Source organism: Pantherophis guttatus, chromosome 2, assembly GCF_059756535.1.
Source record: "Pantherophis guttatus breed Tessera chromosome 2, ASM5975653v1, whole genome shotgun sequence".
NCBI classification, from domain to species: domain Eukaryota; kingdom Metazoa; phylum Chordata; class Lepidosauria; order Squamata; family Colubridae; genus Pantherophis; species Pantherophis guttatus.
Window position 1 is genome coordinate 214128995 of NC_142064.1, and position 21358 is coordinate 214150352.

The window sequence follows — 21358 nt, forward strand, 5'->3', positions numbered from 1 at the left end:
ATGAATGACTGCCAGGCTGAAGAACAGAGGAAAGAAAACAGAAGTAAAACTGTATATATAGGGTCATATGATTTCCACTTAGTGACTGCGCAGCTTAGTGAGTGAGTTCCTGGTCCCAGTTGTGGTTGCTAAACAAGGACTACTTGTACCTACTAGTTAAAAATAATTCAAGCAGTAGTTCTTGTGATACTCCATGAAATAACAATAGCAATAGCATTAGACTTATATACTGATCCATAGTGCTTTGCAGCTCTCTCTAAGACAGGGGTGTCAAACTTGCGGCCCACGGGCCAGATGAGTCACATGCTGGCCATGCTCCCCCCATTTTAGCAAAGAGGGAAAGTCACAATATGTCATGTGACAAGTAAACCCTACTAGGCCCAAAACGGGGCACAGGGGGGTTGCGTGCGCATGCGCAGGGCGAGTGTGGGGCGTCACATGCACGGGTGGGGCGTGCAGGGTGGTGTCGCACGTGCATTGCATTATGGGAGGGGGTTCTGTTGCACGTGCACACACGCGCTTTCAGCACATGACAACAAGGTTACTCATCACTGTCCTAGAGACATCATTGACACCCACAAAATCATAATCGGAAGTATGTATTATGCTAATCACTGTGCAAACACAGAATAAAAGAGCAATTGAAAGAGTAGTATATTACAAATAATTATAGGATTGGGCTCCTTGGTGCTGTCTGAGCTTTATTGTTTTCTTGCAGACATTTCATTACCCAACTAGGTAACATTATCATTATAGCGTTGTAATATCAAATAAGGACTCTTTAAACAAAAGGCATATATTATAAGCCCATTAAAAAGAAGAAGTCTGAAAACTTTTTTAATGTTAAATGAGCCAAATGTAGTCCTGCTGGAGCTCTTTTCCAGGTACCTGGAACGGTGGGAAAGGATTGTAATTTTGGTACCCAGGAGAGCCAAATGAGTCTGTTCTACCATATTGTCAAACAGACAGGGACATAAGCCACCAGTGGGTCTTTCAGATCAGTGTCCACACACAGAGTGAAACTAGAAATAACAAACACTGAGTTACTTTTGATTAGATGGGAGGGATTAAAGAAACCCCCAGACGCCTCTCTGAGTCTTGGTTGAGAATTCAAATGCCTGATTTCTGCTATAGTGTGAACAGCAAGCACGTGAGCAGATCTCACCATCTTATTCACCTGCAGTTCTCTATCTCCTCTCTGCACAATTCTTTGATGTGCTTTCTGAATTTACTGGTGAGATGTACTTATCCAATCTTCTCAGCTGGTTTGTTTATTTTGCAGGGACCAAAGTAGTCCAGCAATATACAGTATTTAAGAATAAAATCATTCAAGCAAAGACGCACTGGGTGATTTCAGGATTTAAAGAGATGGTCCTTAATTAATCCTTTTGCTCTTGTTCAAGCTGCATCCAAATATTTTTTTGCAGAAAAATGATACTTGGGATATTTTGATTTCTGGTAAAAGGGTTGGGAAGACTCTGCTAGTTCTATTGAGCAGTTTAAGTTTGCTTGAGCAATTGTTTCTGCCGTGCCTACTGCGCTTGGGATATCTATGGCCCAGCAGTGCTCTGTATCTTTAAGAAAACTCTGAGCAGGGAGCAGGATGTGATCAAAGAAGCTACTTTTCCTGTTGAGATGTGAGACAAATCACATGTCTTCCGGTTTTATCCACAAATGTAGCTACTGTAGTTTCATTTCTCAGTGAAAAAAGCTTAAGAGTTCTAAGGGACAGAATCGCCAAAGGAAATTTTAAAAAGAAAATACTAGGGGTTCTTCCCCCACCCCTCCACCCCCCCGAAGCAAAAATGAGGTAAGCTTTGTGCATTTTGTTGGCAGGCATCTTTCCTTTCATTCATTAACCATGAGCCTTGGAGCTTTCCTGTGTAACTTTGGGATATTATTTATTTAGAAGAAATACTTATTCCAATAATAGCAATCATTTAATCTTTTTTCTACTTTGCAAAGTCCAGAAACCACAACTACATTGAAGAAGCAAAGGGTTTTTTTAATGTCAAGTTTCCTTGCTTGAGCCAAAGAGGAAAGCCATTATCAAAGTATAAAAATAATTCCTATCTTTTTAATGTGTTGGTAATTAACTACACAAACTAGAAAGAGTCAGTCATTAAGTAGCAACGTGTCATTCTTGTGTTCCCAATAAAATAATTTGCCATGACAGTACTTGGCGTAGACTAGAATAGAAGTAAATCATTCTTTGTCCTTGGCTATGTATCTTGTTTTCATAAGGTTAGAGAGGACAGGTCTTGTGTCTCTTAATAGATACTGTGTGGTGAGTTGTGCTGTAAAAAGATAAATGGATAATTGAGTGGCACAGCTAGCCTGTTTTTCCTATCATGGTATAAGGTTCTGTGCAACAGAAAATACTGTGTCTACAGTATCCTTTTAACAGTGAATTTTGGATCTGTTTCCAGAATCAAGCTAATACAAATGATGACTTTTTGTCCAGATCTTAACATTAAAATAACTTCATGTATTGTACATTAAGTAAGCTGATACATTCCTTGGGGCATCTACAATAAAAGAAAAATAATGCTTCTTTAACATAGGTAAAGAAGCCGATCTGGCCTGCATAGATCGCATCACTTTTCTTTGTGACCCGATCTGTTGAAATTTTAATTTAAAGAAAGTGCAAGCTTGGAAGGATTTGTTTTTCCCCTTCCTTGTTCCTTTCTCTTTACCTGGCTAGATGATGCCACTTGCTGGAAGGCACTTCAGCTGAGCACTTTGTGTGGCATGTCCCTGCTTGCATCAAAATGACAGCTTCTCTTCTGGGCAAACACAGTTTTGCACAATGAAGCAGTATGCCTGATGAGATCATCTTTAATCCTGTCCTCGTGGCTTCTTCATCTCCAGCTGTTTTTTTTCCCCTTCTGTATATAATTCTAGGAAAACCTTAAGCACCTAGAAGAAAAACAAAGAAAGTAGAAATTATAGGAATAGAGACTTTGCACTAAGTGTTCCAAATTATCTCTTCTCTAGAGGTTTCACTGTGGAAACTCAACTGGCAACATTATATATAGCTGTTTAGTAAAATATAAGCTAGCTCAATTTTCAAATGATTCTTTACTAATGTTGGAATACCATTCTGGAAAAAGGAAAGAAATGTTAATCCTAATAGAGCATGAGTTATTTCTCTTCTGAATTGATCTGGCCTAGGCACAATTAGCACTTAGGTACGAGATCTCACAAAAGTTCAGCCTCTTTATCCATGACTGAGTATGTATGGAACCTGCTTCTAGCAAGGCATTTAACAGCTACATCAGTAGACCAGAAGGGAGGCTAACAAAAAAGTTTAGATCTTAAGAATTAATGGGAAGATATTTTTTTTAAGGACAGATTTCAATATGTCTTGTTTATTTGGTTCTCTGGTTCCATACTTCTCTGTGCCCAAGGAATATATAACCAAATCTTGTAATTTTTTTTTTTAAATCAACAGTTTGGGGATATAACTTAACAATATATTAACATCTTTAAACCTTCACTTTTTTCCAAGAATTTGGTACGCCTCAGCTTTAAGGTTTACTTTAACCAAAAATCAACTGACAGTGATAATCAGATACATACACATCAAGCGCCTTCAAGTTTTATTAGAACTCCAAAAATGGATCATAATCAGATTTTAAAAATTGGCTGAGGAGTCCAATAATAAGTCATAAGAACATTCAATATTCATTAAAAGCATTGATTTGTTAAAATAGCCAACTCTAGTTCCTCATTCCAAATTTATTTTTGTAAAGTTTGATAGTATGGGATTCCTAGCTTACCCTCTTTAAAAAAAATGTATTTAAACTAGATAGAGATTTATTAGCTGCTGAAGTATCCAGATCCAGACCAAAAATCATAATAGTTGTATGTATGCAGGTCATTATTTATTTATTATCACAGCTATATAATCATCCATCTCACAAATGTGAAGTTGGGTGAGAGTTAAAACAATTAAAACAGCTAAAATCAACATGATTACAAATAAAAAACTTAAGGAGAAAAACCGGTGCCTTACATACAAAAAAAACCATCTCACAGCCCCCCATTTATATATTTGGTATCGTAATGTAGCACACCATAGGCCAGGTAGTATATATTTGGTACTATATATCATTGTTCAGCTTTTACATATGTATGTATATCTTCAAGTTAGTCTTCATTCCTGATGGATGTCTAGACAAGTCCATGCCATTTTCTTGGCAAGATTTTTGGAAAGGATTTGTCATAGCCTTTTTCCTAGAACTGAAAAAAAGTATCTTAGCTGGCTTCATGCCAAAGGCATGGCTAGAATCACAATTTCCTGGTTTCTCTTGGTTTGTAGTCTAATAATTTCACATACCAAACTGGCTTTAGGTAAATCATATTTCTTTTGGAAAATTTCAAGGCATTTTAAGTAGAACTATCCCCGCTTACTCTGCACCACCACCACAAATATTTTCCTGCCATTTTAAATAGGTTTGTTCTAGATCACAATCTCACATTTAATTTCTGGCCCAATAATGTCCAAATACTATATGTCTAATTACCTTAAAGGTTCGCAGCACTAAATTCCCTCTGTAGTGGGAACCAAGAATTTGCTAGGATTTCAAAGGGTGAAGGATATTAACTATCCACTAAGGCACAAAAGAGTAACTTTGATTTTCATTCTGATTATGTTACAGTTGTTAACATTGTCATGCCGTTACTTGGTACTGATCTGAATAAGTATGTGATATGATGAAGATTAAAATCTGGAAAATTGAAAGTACCACCATCATATAAAGCTGTAGCTTTAAAGGAGATCTCTTTGGTCTTTGCCCATTCCATATAAAATTAACCATTAATTCACCTCATTGATTTAGGTCGGTCTTTACCATTTTAATGTGGTTTACCATAAGATTGACCACGACAAGATGTTCTCCTTTGTCTCTGCATTGTATGGATTAAAGGTGTTTACAATCACTAGTCCTGAATTTAGAATAGATTGAAATTTTTAAATATTAAATTATTGGTTAATTTACAAAAACCTGGGGAGTGGGGAGAGAGCCATAAATATCTCTCCTGATCTCACAAATGATTTAGAACTAGTTTGCATTCCAGATACTGTATCCCAGAATCATCTAGCATTGGCAGGATAAATATTGTTCCTACAGAAGAAAAAATACCAAACATACTTCAAACATAGACTGAGGACCACATGCAATTATTATTTATTGTGAAATAAGCAGTCACATCTGGATTTCTTTTTTAAAAAATAACATTATAGGAGTATTATTGTAGAATAGAACATGAGAAAATGAGGTTTTGGAGAACCATTATCCCCAAAGAATGCTTTCTGGACTTACAAACCAATGTCACGTTCAAAAGCCATTCATATCTATATATTTATTAAATTTATACTGAAGTTATACCACTATGGAACAAAAATCCAAGCCAAGCCTCTGACCTTACTTTTCACCATTGGCTATGCTTTTTATAAGATGTTCTTACTGAAGGATTTGTCAGCAGTGCAAAAACCATATGCAAATATTTTGCAGATTAAGTTGCTATATATAAAAATCTAGTTCTGGTCTTTAGTGGGGTGGGGGTGGGGACAATGGTTGCTTAGCTCTAGGGAAGTAAAAAGTGTGACCAAAGAGACAGAATAGCCCTTCCTTGACAGTCTTGTCCTTAAAAAAAGAGCAATGAAAAGTTTTGGACAAACTTCTCATATTTAGTTAATGTACACCCCAAGAGTGAAGGAGAATTTCTGGGATCCCTGCCATGTCTGTTCTTTGACTTTGCTTTCTTTGAAGGGCTGGCATTTGGATAGACTCAGACTATATTACCAGAGGTAACCGCATCAGAAGTTAAGAAGTCAAATGAACATGAGCCAAGTCAGCATAGGAGCAGACAGTCTGTGAAAAGGACGGTGGGAACAATTTGGTCTGAGTGTAAAGTGCATGAAGTCTGAGCAACAACCCGCTGCCCCAAGAAGAGAGATGAGAGAGTTTCATTTACATGCAGAAAGCAAAGGCTCAAAATAAAAGCATGCAGCAGTTTAGTGTGGTGTTTAAGGTACTAGGCTAGAAACCAGGTGACTGTGATTTTAGTTACCGTACCTGTTTTCTAGCCTGGTACCATAAACATTAGATCGAAATGCTGCCTGCTTTTATTTGCATGCTACATCTGGCACAAAAACCTGCCTGGTAATTTTGGCTACTCACTCACCCTTGGCTCACCTCACAGGCAGGGGTGAAATGCTCCCGGTTCAGACTGGATCACCCGATCCGGTAGCGATGATGGCAGGTGGTTCGGAGAACCGATAGCAAAAATCCCTGCCCACTCCCCCATGCCCAGCCGAGCCGCGCGATCATCAGAGGCTTTTTTTTTTACTATTAAAAGCATTTTTTCTTCGGCTGGAAAAATGCTTTTAAAAGTAAAAAAAAAGCCTCTGATGATCGCGCGGCTCTGCTGGGATCGTCAGAGCCTTTTAAAAGCATTTTTTCTACAACCTCTTCAGAGGTTGTACAAAAAATGCTTTTAAAAGAAAACAAAAGCCTCTGACAATCAGGCAACTCAGCTGGGATCGGCAGAGCCTTTTAAAAGCATTTTTTCTACAACCTCTTCGGCCAAAGAGGTAGAAAAAATGTTTTTAAAGGTAAAAAAAAAATGTCACACCCACCCAGTCACATTACCCCCCACCAAGCCATGCCCACAGAACCGGTAGTAACAAATTTTACATTTCACCACTACTCATAGGGTTGTTGTGGGAGAAATAGGAGGAAGAAGGCGTATTAGGAATGTTCACTGCCTTGAATTTCTTAAAAGTCAGGATAAAATCTAATCAATAAATAAAATAGTAAATTAAAGATTAATACCAGGATGAAATCATTAAAGATTTTATTTGCATATGGAGTTTACAGTTCACTGGAACACCGTTTTCTTTTGTAAAGGGAAGTCATAAATATTACCTTGTGAATAAGCATTTCTGAATCATAACCTTGAATTTCTGTTAACTTCTTTTTTTAGTCATGCGTGTAAAGTCCTCGAAGTAAAATTCTTCTTTATTGTTTTCTGTAAAGTTAACATCGTGGATTTAAACTAACCAAGGGTTTTGTTGTCTCCTGAAAAAGATATATTGTCTAAATTTAACTTAATAAATGTGATTATGTAGACACATTTAGTAAAGCTTATTCTGGGGAAGCTCATAGCTTAGGTGGCAACCTTGTTGTGTCCAGTTGTTTAGGGCATGTCTTGTAATCCCCGTGCAGTGGCTGGGACTGATCAGATTTGTAGTCTGCAACATCTGGGTGCATCAAAGTTGTTGATTGATATAGACAAGAAGTAAAAAAAGTGGTGTAAAAAGAAATCAGAATGGTGGATATGATTATGCAGACGAGCCTCACCTCTTTTTCACTTTTTTACATGTTTGACGTCTGTGGTACACTTTTAAAAGAAATAAAACTCCTTATGTACCTTCGGGCCTGCCTACTTGATTTTCTTTTTCTTATCTGTGGCAGTAAACTAATAAAACTACTTCTCTGAAAGTTTGAGTTGATGGAGATTAACCATGTGCAAATCTTTCATTTCGATCCTAGTCTGACATGTTTTCCATTTTTGTTTGCATTTAGAATAGCAAAATGCTCTTGTTGGAAATGTATTATTTTCTGAAGCCTTTAACTTGGACAACTTGAATTCTCAATGTTTTTCAGTGGGACATTTATAGCAATTGGCATTTCAATTTTCGTCGTGTTTGTAGTAGGCATCATTCTCTGCTTCACCTGCTCGTGTTGCTGCCTATATAAAGCCTGCCGAAGGAGACCGCAGCGTAAGTATCCTCCCTGGCTGAATTGTTGCTCTGTTTGAGGAAAACTATGAGAGATATTGTTAAGTGCACTGGGAGGAAAAAAGCAGACACAGCAAAATACCTCCTAGAAATGCTGCTTTTAAAATAGGTGAAAAGTCACTTGTTTAAAATGTAACTAGCATTAGATCAGAGGCTGAACAAGGAATGAATACTTATCTCAGTTATCAGAGATGCAGTTTCCTTTGACTCTCAGCACGTGTGACAAACTTAAGGGAGTTCAGCCTTACCGTGTCAGGTATCTTTACTTAACCTAGGACTATTAATTCTCACAAATCTCCAGGAGCTGGGAGATTCCAGTGATCATACCCACAGGGAATTCTGGGCATTGTAGTCTTGACATGCCTGAATAAAGATGGAAAGGTTGGCTTACAGCTTCTAAGTATCTGGGCAGATCAGCAGACATGGGACATAAGATACCAGAAGGTCAGAATCTTTTCTTGGTGTGCCTTCTAGTAGAAGTAACCTTTCTGGTGGGAGGAATGATTCCTTTTCTACCTCATGCCTATGGAGGAAGTCTCAAAATTTATTTGAAAAACAGTTGCCAGGTTATATAACCAAAAGAGGAAGAGGGGAAATGTTATGTTTCCTTCCTTCCCTGGGTCAGCCTTACCAGGTAAACGAGACAGGAAAACATAATCAGAGAAGCTAATTCTATTTTGTTGTAAAGAAACATCAACAGAATCTGAAAGTCTGAAAGTAGAATTCTGCTGTCGTCGTTAAAGCCTGAAAAAGTTTGGACAGTTCCTTTTTCTGCCCACTATCCAGCTGCCGGCTATGCTGCCTCTTATCTGATCATTCCTCAAGTATCATCGCTTCACCCCATCTCCAAAGGTTTTTCCCACATACGCATTACACTGTGATTCATAGATCCATTGATTATGTGACGATGGCATTTTCTACTCCTAATAACCACATAGATGCCCTGATTCCTAACGACTACATTCCTGTGCTTATTCCTTCCTAAATATCCTTCTTGTGTTTTACAGCTGTTGTAACAACAGCCACAACTGTGGTGCAGATGCCTTACCCTCAGCAGCCTGGGGCACCAGTTGCTTATGCTGGAGGAGCATACCAAGGATACAATCCATTGCCGGTACAGCCCCATCCTGGAATGCCACCAGCACCCTACCCAACCCAGTACCCTCCACCCTATCCTACACAGCCTATAAGGCCACCACCATACCAGGAAACAGTGCCAGGTAAGGAAAAAAGAGGGGAGAGATGTACTGAGACTGCTAGAAAGAAAAAGAAACAAATAGTATCTCACAGCAGCCTTTCTTTTCAAAATATGTCCAGCCTCAAATTATAAATTCATGTTTGCTATCTTGGGGAACTTGGCTTCTTTAATACAAATAAAGTATCACTTCTGTGTAAATTCTTCTGAGGCTATCTGGTTGAAATCCCTTTTTTACTGATGATTTTATTCCACTGGTGGTCAACTTTCCTAAAGAACAGAGCTGAGCAGTGAGCCACACTGTGCTAGAAATTTCCTCTTAAACATCTGCCCCAAAATGCTTCCAGGTTGGATGACTTCAACCCAGGGTGCAGAATTCAGCAGACCCTGAAGCCTCTCTGCCTGGAAGAGCTTTGGTTTATGAGAAGGGGGCTTTAGGGCAGATTGCTTTGACTCATGCTACAGGATGGATTTGGTGCACTCCATAGTCTTCCTACAGTGTTTGCTGAGACATCCCAATCTAGAGGGACTTTGACTAGCACTGCAGAGGATGATGTCTCTTAGTTTTTTCCCGTAGAGCAAATTTTGCTTCATGAAAGGTCTTCAAGGAGGTGCTTTGTTTGTCCTTCATCAAAGCGCAGCCCTCCTTCAAGGATTTGAAGAGGCCTAGCAATGTCATTTCCTACACCATGTTTATCAGGAAACCAGAGACACTTTACCTATAAATCTCTATAGGGTAATGCAGATGTTGTGGAGAAGAAAGAAGCAACAACCTAACTTTTCAGATACAAGTTGTCTTCAATTTATGACCACAACTGGGGCCATAATTTCAATTTCTAAGCAAGATGATAGTTAAGTGAGTCACATCCAGATTTATGACATTTTTTTGCCACATTTGTTAACTGAATCACTACAGTTGTTAAGTGAATGTTTCCCCCCATTGATTTTCCTGTTAAAAGCCTGCTGGGAAGGTTACAAATGATGATCATATGACCCCAGGACACTGCAACCATCATACATACAAGCCAGTTGCCAAATGTGCGGGGGGTTTTTTTGTAAAAAGTTTTTTATTTTTTAATTACAAAGATAAACATTCCATCTTTTCTTAGGCAGTATATCATCTGGGTACAAACATCTCTGCGCTACATCGTTCCTCATTTGTCACATCTTTCACTTTCACATTCACATTCACATTAATATTATAATATATTAAATATTGTAAAACTCTCCATTTTCTTAGTGTCTTTTAGTAATAATACCATATTAACATCAAATATCATCATTCTCCTCATACACATATTAACAATTTTCATCTTATTTATATCTCTATCTTAATATATTTTCTACTTATTCTTTAGTCTTCATTTCCAAACTCCATTTTTATTCTCCAACCATTGATAAAATACTTCCTATATCATATAATATTCAGTTTGCACTTTCTCCTTAATTGCTAACGTTAATCTGTTCATTTCTGCACATTCTAATATTTCCTTATAACCTTCTCTTCAATGAGAATCTCTCCACTTTTCCAGTGTTGTGCAAATACAATTCTAGCTGCAGTTAATACATGAATAATTAAAATGTCCAAATTTTGATCATGTGAACATGGGTGCTCTGTGATAGTCATAAATTCAAGGGCTGGTTGTAAGTCACTTTTTTCAGTGCTGTTACAACTTCAAATAGGTACCAAACAAATGTAATTCAAGGACTACCTCTATAGAAGGGGTGTTGTTCTATAACATCAGGTAATCAACTCAATTATCAATCGAGAAGGAGATCTAGATGGAGGTTAAGGAGACATTTTGCCCCAACAAGGAGGGCTTCTTTTTCTAGTATAGGAATAAGGCTTCTATGCAGACATTTTACAGAGCACTCCAAGTAATGTGTGTATTGTTTTCTATAACGGAAGAACTTTAATATGCTTCATTCTGCAATTTAATTTTCAGAATTTATAGATCAAGCTAGAAATCTTCCTTGATTTCATAACTATATGGACACTAGCACTTGTGATGAAAATCTAAGAAATATGCAGAGATAAATATAAAAAGATAAATAAGCTGCTAACCTGTTGCGCTTGTCTGTTTGTTTCTTTTACAGCTGGTGCCTCAGCTCCTCCAGCTCAACCCCCTTATAATCCAGCATACATGGATCCTCCAAAGGCTTCCTATTAAATGGACTTTTGCTGTTGTGTGTCTGTCTGGAGGCCTCTTCAAATTGCCTTTTTCACGTGGAGTTCTTTCTGAAGATGATATTCTGATATACCTGTTTGGAGGGATGGATCACAGTTTAGACAATTTTATTTACAGCGCATTGAGAAGTGCAAGAAATTAAAGCAATTAAAAGATGACTTTTGTAAAAAAAAAAAAAAGGTGTGTGTGTGAATCTAAGAAAGAACTTAAAAAGTAAGCATTGGGAATATAATTGGACTAAACAGGGACAATCATTTGAGGGATTATTTTGGCATTGTTTCATCAAAATCAATTTAAAATGGGCTAACCTCTTTCCATCTTAGTACGGAAGGGTAACATCTGATGTGAAACACTATGTTTTCTAAGTAATAGGGAAATAGCTCTTTAGCAAGAAATGGGGCATGTTGCTCAATAATCCCTTTGTTTTTGTCCATTACACAGCAGTTGCATAGTCTTTCAGTATCACAGTACAAATACTTTAATTTCATTAGAGTTTTGTCACTATACAAAAAAAAAAATCTTTTGTATTCTCTATTGCATGGAGATGGTTGAATGGGATCATTTATCAGCTTTCTGTGTTCTGCAACAAAATATTACAGCATGTTGTGCTCTTACAAAAGAAGACCAGGACTTGCACCAAACAAAGATAAATAAGCTGGTGACCTCCTCTACTTTTATCTATAGTTCCCAGAATCCCTTGCCTTTAGCATCCAGAGGCTGCTGGGAATTTAAATCCAGCTGGAGGGACATTAAATTACATAGCCCTGCTCTAGGCTATTTAAATAGGATATTTCATTCCTCCTTACGTTAACCATTTTTCTTACCTAACTGACAGTTTCCTATAGGCACATATAGTTTTGATAAGGTGGTATTTTGATTAGAGTCTCACCAGCCTGAATGTACTATTAGAAGGAGGAAATATCACAGTAATGTTTCATTTTAAGTACGTGTTTTGCTGCAGTTTCAGAATAAATCCATTTCTCAATTGAAAGTAACTTTTCAACTACTTAAGGGGAGAGAGAGAAAGAAAGAAAGGTGAATTTCTATAAACATTATATGTAATACATTTGGCAACCTAGAGACTTGTATGAAAGTGGAAATATTTCAAAACTCTTTACATAGTAATATGGAAGTAATTTGATAAGGAAGAAAGCCTAATCCTGGGCTAACACCCCAGGATAGAGATGGCTCCCAATCTCTGCATAGCTAAAGCAATCCAAAGAAAAACAACTTTGCTCCAAATAAAGTGACATGGCATCCAAAATAAATCAGTGCAGCTCATAAAACCAGCCAACACTATGAGATTATATACATTCTGAGAACTCTAGTCTCTGTTTAGAAATACCCCAGCCAAGAGATAATATGGTTTTTTCCCCCGTTGCTAATAGTTTTCCGTAGTTACAGAATTCTAGTCTTGGTGTTCGATGAATATTTCTGTCACCTTTGCGTCTTCTAACTCTCCCAATTTCAGTTCCATTTTCTATTTAAAATACTTGCAGAATAATTAAGAGTGAATTCTGTAGGGCTTTCATTTAATATGTAGCGGACTTTACAGTAAATAACACAGGAACATTTCTCTTCAGATGTTGTATCTCCTCTGCCTTAATGGCTTGTATCAGTCTTTTCCAAACCACTAATCTTGAGAGATACTGATTTATGGCCATGCTTCAGTGGTGGGTTGCTACCGGTTCGCCCCGGATTGGGCGAGCCAGTAGTGGCGGTGGCAGGAGTCTCTGCCCACCCGCCCAGATGTCTCTGCACATGCGCAGAAATGTCGCACATACGCATCCATGAGTGAACCGGTAGCGATGGGATTTGAAACCCACTACTGCCATGCTTGCTGGAGATACAATAAATTATAATCCAACATGATAAAGTGAACTCATCTGAGAGAAGTGGGCTACGTTATGTTACAGAAAAAATGAAAGGATATCAGAAAATTAAAGGTTATATATGTGGATAATGAAATACTTCTTTGTGCCTAGGAAGAGAAAATGGTTGATTTCTGCGGTTTGTGTTAAGCTCTGCTATTACACTTTGTAAATACAGACAATCTTCAATTTACAACTATAATGAAGCTTGCCATTTATGGTCATAAGTCATGACAATTATAAAGCAGAACATCATGTGATTTTATGACTTTTTTTGCAAACAGTTGTAAGACAAGGATTACCTGTAAGTCTGAAAGAGTTTGCCTCCTTATTCCTACCCATTAGTTATTTCAGCAAGCTTTGGATTTTATGACAGCATGACTCTTATGTTTTTACTTCCACTTATGTCTTACAAAGAATACCTCTATCACTGTGCTGTAATTATGGAATCATAGTATTATTTTGTTGAAGGCCGTTTTGCCTGCTTGCCTTGAGTGCTGCCTCTGTTTCCTTATTCAGGCTATATATGCTGAGAGTAGTTTCTAATCATTGTAATGTGTGAAATCACAGTTAATGTTGGCAAGATTTCAGTAATTGACAACTGATAACAGAATTTCTCCAAAAGTATTTGCTTATGAAAAATTTATAATAGAAGGTATTTCTTTAATGGCGCTTCTACTGTTAGAAGTGGGTCCTGTTACAATTCATAGTACTTGTCTGAAGTATGAAGGATTGTAACAAGTGGCACGTGTAGTGTCTCAATTAAAATGCTGCATTCTTTGTCGAAGAAAAGATTTTAGTTTATCCTTTTTTATTGTGAATTTTTAAAGTGCCTTTTCAAATTTTTGTAACTGTCACCATAGCTATTGTACAATATTAACGTACCGTGATGTTTTTGTTCAGAATCTTTGATTTTGTTTTTAATAAAAAATTTTCCTTTATATGTTGTTGCTTCCAGTAAAGAAAATACCTTTAGAAAAAAAAGCTAGCATATTTGTGGCTATTTGTAATAAATCAGACCATTTAAAATACGCATTGCTTTTAAATGACTTTAATTTGGCTTAGATTAAAAGTGTTTGCATCCTTGAATTGGACGTCACTGGTCCTAGCTCAAAGTTGCATGGAGCTGTTTTCACATTCGCTTAGTCTTATATTCATTTTAATTAAACATTCCCACACATTTCAATTATTTCTGGTGTTGGTACGTTTTTTCATGTGACATCTAATTGCTAGCAGTCTTATGATAGGAAGATCCAATTCTTCCATTGGAGAAAAAAAAGGTTTGCAACAAAGCCCCATTTCCAGCTCCTTCTGTGTCTCTAAAATAGTTCTTTATTGAATATTCGATTATGTTCCAGTATATTGGCGGGTGACTCAGGATAGGAGCTGTTACAGATATACAGAGAGAAAGAGAGTAGTTAAACAAATGAGGCATTAATAAAGGAGAGCATGTGTAGCTCAGGGTTGATATGAGAGGTCCTTGGTGCTCCTTGAGCTTGCTTATTTTCTTGTAGATGTTTCATTACCCAAACTAGGTAACATCAGTATTAGCAAGCTCAGAGAGCACCAAGGATCTCCTCAAATGAGGGATTCTATCCTGACACTGATTTCTGTACTAATGAAGTGGTATGAAGTTCTAATATATAGAAGTAGAGTATTGTTTCCAGAATAGGACAAAAATATAAGAAATTAAGCCTTAATCTATTGAACTTCCCTCCCTTCTCTTTCCTTTACTTTCTGTTTGTAATTTATTATGGTGGCCTCTCCGGATTCTTACCTCGGGAATTGACACTGAGTTTGTCTGAGTTTTCTCCTGGCTGTTCCACCTTCCAAAGGTCTTTAATTCAGTATCCCACCATCCTGCATCTGAACTTCCATACATAAAGCAGTCATAATTCTTGAATTATGTTTTGTTAGATGAAAGGTTTCAGAAAATGATAAAGATTTTGGAAAATTGCTCTTAAGCAGCATATTATCTAGATATCAATAGCTATAGCACTTGGACTTATATACCGCTTCATAGTCTTTACAGCCCTCTCTAAGCGGTTTACAGAGTCAGCATATTGCCCCCAACAATCTGGCTCCTCATTTTACCGACCTCGGAAGGTTGGAAGGCTGAGTCAACCTTGAGCCTCATGAGATTTGAACTGCCAAACTGCTGGCAACAGGCAGTCAGCAGAAGTAGCCTGCAGTACTGCACTCTAACCACCGCGCCATTGTGGCTCATATAGATTCTAGTAGATTCATTGAAGCTCTATAATTTAAAATGAACTCATGCTAAATTCTTTGCCTTCTTGCATGCATGAAGCTACCTTTCAACTAAAATGGCAAACAGAATAATGTAGACAAGAACAGCATTTTTCACAGCAGCATTTTTCTCAAATGGATCACTGTAGCTCAGATGCAAAGGAATTTAACAAGACGAGAAGCGTTCAGTTTCCATTGATCTAATTGTAGGTTCACCAGTTCTTGCAGAAGCCAAAATGTTGCTGGGAGAAATATACTTCTCCCAACAGAGATATTTTTTCTACAGGTGTAGATTATGACGTTATGCAGAGTGCTGATAAAAGATCCTTACAACGAAAGGCATGCCAAGCCATTCATTTAAAAACACACACAAGTTTAAGCTGTGAGCATGCCGGATATGCTTCAAAAAGTAAAAAAACCAATCCGGGAAATTGAAATATATAATTAAATTCTCAAATTCTGTTCAACATAACCTATGAACTGAAGGCTTTGTTCAGTTTTGTACTCCCTGAGGGATTTGCAGCTCATGATTCTTACATCCTGTTCTATACTTCAGGTCTATTTGGGCTGGAGGAATATCATTTCCAGACAAAAATTCAAGAGCAGCAACTTCCCCAGTCAGTTGACAGAGATGCCCCTGATAAATATTTGCCTTATATGTGTGTACTTCTCCCAAATTCCACCTACTGTGTAATTGCTAGGCAGAAATCTAGCAATTTCATGATGTATCCATAATCACTTGCCACAGATACATCTGATGAATTTCTGACAAATGCTTGCTGATAGAATACATACTATTCTCCAACTGAACTTCTAACAATTAGTTTAACTCTCAGCAAAAGAGGTTATATATGTGGCATTAAGGGATGCAGTGTTTCAATGGCTAAGATGCTGAGCTTATCGCTCGAAAGGTCAGCAGTTCAGTGGTTCAAATCCCTAGTGCTGCGTAATGGGGTGAGCTCCCTTTACTTGTCCCAGCTTCTGCCAACCTAGCAGTTCGAAAGCACGTAAAAAATGCAAGTAGAAAAATAGGGACCACCTTTGTTGGGAAGGTAACAGTATTCTGTGCACCTTTGGCGTTTAGTCATGCTGGCCACATAACCACGGAGATGTTTTCGGACAGCGCTGGCTCTTCAGCTTGAAACGGAGATGAGCACCGCCCCCTAGAATCGGGACGACTAGCACATATGTGCGAGGGGAACCTTTACCCTTTACCTATGTGGCATTAGTTTTCTTGCACTAGTGGATTAAAATATATAATGGGATGAATTAGTCTCTGAAAGTCCAAGGAAAGGGACAAAATTAGCAGAACTGCAGATGTGCTGTGTCATGTGAAATATTACTGGGGTCCCCTATTTGTGGAGAGGTGCTTCCAGGTTCAACTGTATCCCCTGGTTTCTACCTGAAAGGCAATGCTGGTGGATAGGGGGATGTTCTATTTGTAACAATAGTTCCAGATAGGCTCGCTTTGATTAAACATTCCAAAATTGCATGATCAGAAACTTACTTGATGTCTGTCAAGAGATAAATCTCAGAGAGTACCAAAAGCTCCATAAACCTCTTCAGTTGCCTGCCAATATTTTACTACAAAAATACAAACTTCCACAATAGTGTTTAGAATGATGTGTTTATTCCACTAGCTAAAATGATTGGATAGGCAATTATTCCTGTTTTCCCATTGTGTGGTGGATTTCCCTGTGGATCTGCGGAGCTCTGTACCTTTAAAAGCATTCTAAGTTCTGGATAGGATGTGATCAAAGTTGGCTACAAATTTCCCCACTAATGCTATTTTGAAGGGTACATGGAGTAGCCTTCAGCACGTCTTCCAAAATGGGGTAAGTTTTGTTATTTAATGAAAATGATGAGAGTTATGAAAAGAAAAAAGAGGAGTTAGGAGGCAGAGGCTGGCTAAAACCATATGTGGGTGACAAAAAAATGCTCATTCTGTATTTCCTCTTAACTAATAAGGTATGAATAGTGAGAATTCCTTACACTGTTCTAAATATAGCAATTGTAAAATCTATGCTATAATTTAGTCATTTTGTTTAACTCTTAGCCAAACAGTTCAAATAAACACATATTTTGAACACTGGGACATACAAAATAACTATTCAAAATGAACAGCTATTACATCTGTAAACAGTTTACTGGTATCCACTGACCATGGTATGCAAATAATGGCTAGAATGGAAACAATGACTCATTAATTCACAACTTTGCTTCCCAAACATTCCATTCAGAACTATTTTACTGAAAGTTTAAAAAATCCAGAAGCTTCTGAAGCTGTAAAGACGATCTGTTCTTTAGAATTATTTAAAGATAACTCGTGAGTTTTGTGTTGTGCTTGTTTTCAGCTGAAAAGTTTTCAGTGAGAAATTGTTCCATTAAAATAAAGAAATCTAATATGTCCTACAATTTATCCTGAGTTCCTGATGCTTGCCTCGTTTATCGGAATGCTTTAGAATTTGTTTAAACTTGCTATATTGTTGCAGATAACCTAATTCAGTGACCTTGTTGTCGTATTTCCTGATTTACATCTTTCTTTCTTTCCTTTGAAGCTTCTGAGTTATGGTCTGAAAAGGCCACTTGGAAGTTTCCTCATGAGTACTTCATTTTTCTGCATTTAATCCAAGCACAGGACATCAGGGACGAAGCAAATTACCAAAGAGTTTACACAATAAAGAACACTCCCAAGTGGATTATTATAATATTCCTGATTGCAGTTTTTAGCTTGTTTGTTGTGACTAATTATCTCCCTAACCTGGTCATGGTGCTGTATGTATTGCCAAATGCTGAAATCTTTCAAGAAAATCATTTTCCAGACTCCTGTCGTTTAGCTTTGATTGGGAACAATGTTCTACGTGGTTTTAAACAATACCATAATTTTACTCTCAGTTTTTAGGCATTCTCATATCTATTTCTGGGTCCAATTAGTTTAGTATGAACAATAGTAAACTATATCCATACATGACAAATAATTTGAAATTGATGTTTTCTGCATGGTGCCATTGATAGATTTCTCTTTTGCTTGGGTTTTGTTCTTGTTTTTATGTTAGTCTTTGACCAAACTATTGAATTGATTGATCCCTGAATCTGGCAAAGAATACAAAAGTTGTATTCAGATATTCTAAAATCAAAAAAATAAATGCTTCCTCCAATGATAGTCCTCTTGGCCCACAGCCTTGTCATATTGATGGGATCTGAAACACATATTGCAAACCACAATTGTAATGTTCAAGATTTCCGATAACATAGAGCTCAGAAATTTCACCCAGATAAATCTAATGGCACTTTAACTTCAGACTGTCCCAATCAACACTTCATACCATCAATAGACAGATTGGGTTGCAGGGAATTGAACAACTCTGCTCCACTTGGCTACTTAAAAGTTCATGGTGCCAATATAAGATAAGACTCCAGAAATAGATGTACTGTGGAAAGGCTAGAGCATTGTTAAAACTGCACTTGACTGAAATTGGCCTTCTAATTTCACTGTAAGCAAACCTATGGAGGGTAAATTCAGGCCACTGCCAAATGAGAACTCCTTTGGATAGGAGGTTCTTCTAGCATTTCTGTATAAATTGGGAAGGAAAATGCTTATATATTACTCATAATGCCACTATACACTTTTTTACATGTCTATTATACTTGTTATACTTGCATGTTAAACCAGTATAATTATTAGCAGTAGACAGATGTTAATAGTTATTCCTTCCTGCATTGATTGCATCCTGGGTCCTCTTTTTCTTTAGAATTGTCATGGCCACAACTCCTTCAACTCCTGTCACAGCTTCAACTCCTGCTGTGGGAAAGGCCCTTTACCAAGGGTGTTAAACTCAAGGCCCGTGGATCGGATCCAGCCCGCAAGGTGCTTAGATCTGGCCTGCAGGGCCGCCCTGGAAACAGCAGAGGCCTGTAGTGCCTCTGTCAGCGAAAATGGAGCTCAGGAGGGCCGCTCCGTTTTCTCTGGCAGAGTGCTCAAGCCACCACAGGTGGCCCTGACACAAATGACGTCGAGCTGGCCATGCCTACCCATACAGCCACAGGGAAGTTCAATCTACCCAAGACAATATCCTCCACTCTATTTAGGCAACTAGATGACCTACAAGGTCCCTTCCACCTCTGTTTACCTGATAGGCACAGAACCATCTAAAGAACCACCATCCTACCACAAAATAGCAGATGAAGGAACCTACATCTTACTAGCAGTGTAGTCCACTGAACAAGTACTGATAAGAACAAGTCAAACTCACACACTTCTTGTGACAATTTTAGCAATCAAGTTAAAAATAATAAGAGACATGATCTTAATTAATGATCTATGATTAATCTTGAACACATCCAGAGAGAAAATGAGTCGTCTATCTAGTGAACAGAAGATGACACCAGAAAGTTTCCTTTCCCGCTAGCCAGAATGCTAGAAGAGCGCGAAAATGCAGAAACTTTATTTTAAAACTGCAAGTTACAAAAAGGATTAATAATGACAGAAAAAATATTTTTAGAAAGTTGTAATATATATAGCTTGAATACATATTTGATAAAATCCAAACACAGTCAGAAGCTTAAAGTCTAGAGAGAATAGAATCTCATCAAAGCTATATTCAGAATAAGAGCCTTTCCCAAAATAAAGTGAGGACACAGCCGGTGTGCTTTCACCATTAGGCACAAAGGATTAAAAAAAAAAAAAATACAGAGTTGGCAGAAGCCAAAACACAAGGTTTGAAATCTATACTTCCATAGGATAAAATGTGGGAAAAGGAATTTACAGGTAGTCCTTGACTTACACTATACACCATATGTTTAGCAACTGTTCAGTTACAACCACATTGAAAAAGTAATTTATGACCAGTCCTCACATTTATGACCATCACAGCATCCCATCTCATTATCATGATTTGGACACTTGGCAACCAGCATGTATTTATGACACATCCTGGGGTCACATGATCATCACTTGCAGCCTTCCTAGGAAGCTTTCTACAAGCAAGTCAGTGGGGAAGATGAATTCATTTAATGACTGCAGCAACAAGGTCATAAAATCAGGCACAGCTCACTTAATGGCATTGCTTAGCAATAGAAATTCCATTCCCAATTTTGGTCGTAAGTTGAGGACTACCCTGTTCTGAGATACCATACTTTCAAAAAAAATCTTCCATCTAAAATATCCATGCTAGGGTCCAGGGCTCATTGAAGCCTTCAAGTGCGCTGGGCTAAAATTAACCACTGATAATGGATGGTGGGAACTCCAACCTGACATCTTGAGAGCCAGATTCCACTTTTCCCTGATCTAAATTGTACACATTTATCTTGTGCCTCTTAAGATAGTAACACAAGTGCTGAATAAAAGAGAGCTGTGAAATTAATAACATAATTTTCTCCTATTAAAAAAAAGAGGCAAAAGATACTTTGAGGCCTCACAATGCAGCCGAGTGGTGTTTGGAAAGCATATAATTAATGGATTGGCACCTCACACTATCCATACTTGTTTGCTTTGAAAATGGCCAATCAAATCAAATCCCTTGATTACCTTTCAGAAGAGTTTTGTTTTTGGGTGTCCAGCTGCAGAAGTGGAACGATGGTTCTGGCCTTGAAGTTCAAAATCGGAGGAATTAGCATTCGTTTTTATTTACGGAATTCTGGGCACCAAGTAGTTTTTAAAAATTCTTTCCATACATGAACACGGAGATGGAAGCTCATACCATGTGATCCACAACTGGATTTAACATATAATTTGTGGTTTGCTATGGTTGAATCCAGTTTCCAGTGTAGCTGTTTTGGAGAAGTTACCTGAAGAGTTCTTTCCAGTTTGATGAGAGGGTCTAAAATTATTATCTTTTCCCAGACATAACATTACATCAATCTTAATGTGTCACGTGTTTTTGGCTGCTGAATGTATTTTTAACTAAGAGTAACTGCTTCACAATAACAGAGATAGTAGGGAATTCTATGATTCTTTTACTAAGTACTACTTACAACGATTAGGAACTTCCACTTACAAATATGTCACTTTCTCCCAGCCTCTTTCTCAGGGCTCTTTAGTTAACAA

The 21358-nt window shown here is 37.6% G+C and overlaps 1 protein-coding gene and 1 long non-coding RNA gene across 2 annotated transcripts in view; one reads left to right on the forward strand and one right to left on the reverse strand.

Annotated features, from left to right (window-relative positions):
* Positions 1–14096, forward strand: part of SHISA5 (shisa family member 5) — a 39099-nt gene extending 25003 nt beyond the window's left edge. The window contains exons 4-6 of the mRNA XM_034438805.3: positions 7677–7792; positions 8818–9030; positions 11103–14096. Coding sequence (XP_034294696.1) covers positions 7677–7792; positions 8818–9030; positions 11103–11176 — 403 coding nt within the window. The 3' untranslated portion in view covers positions 11177–14096. The remainder of the gene's footprint in view (positions 1–7676; positions 7793–8817; positions 9031–11102) is intronic.
* LOC117678097 (uncharacterized) lies at positions 1987–11896 on the reverse strand. The gene is made up of 4 exons (XR_004594904.2): positions 11071–11896; positions 6936–7088; positions 2697–2919; positions 1987–2297 (listed from the first exon to the last, which is right to left on the reverse strand). It is a non-coding gene; the product is annotated as an uncharacterized LOC117678097 (long non-coding RNA).
* Positions 14097–21358: the final 7262 nt, after the last annotated feature.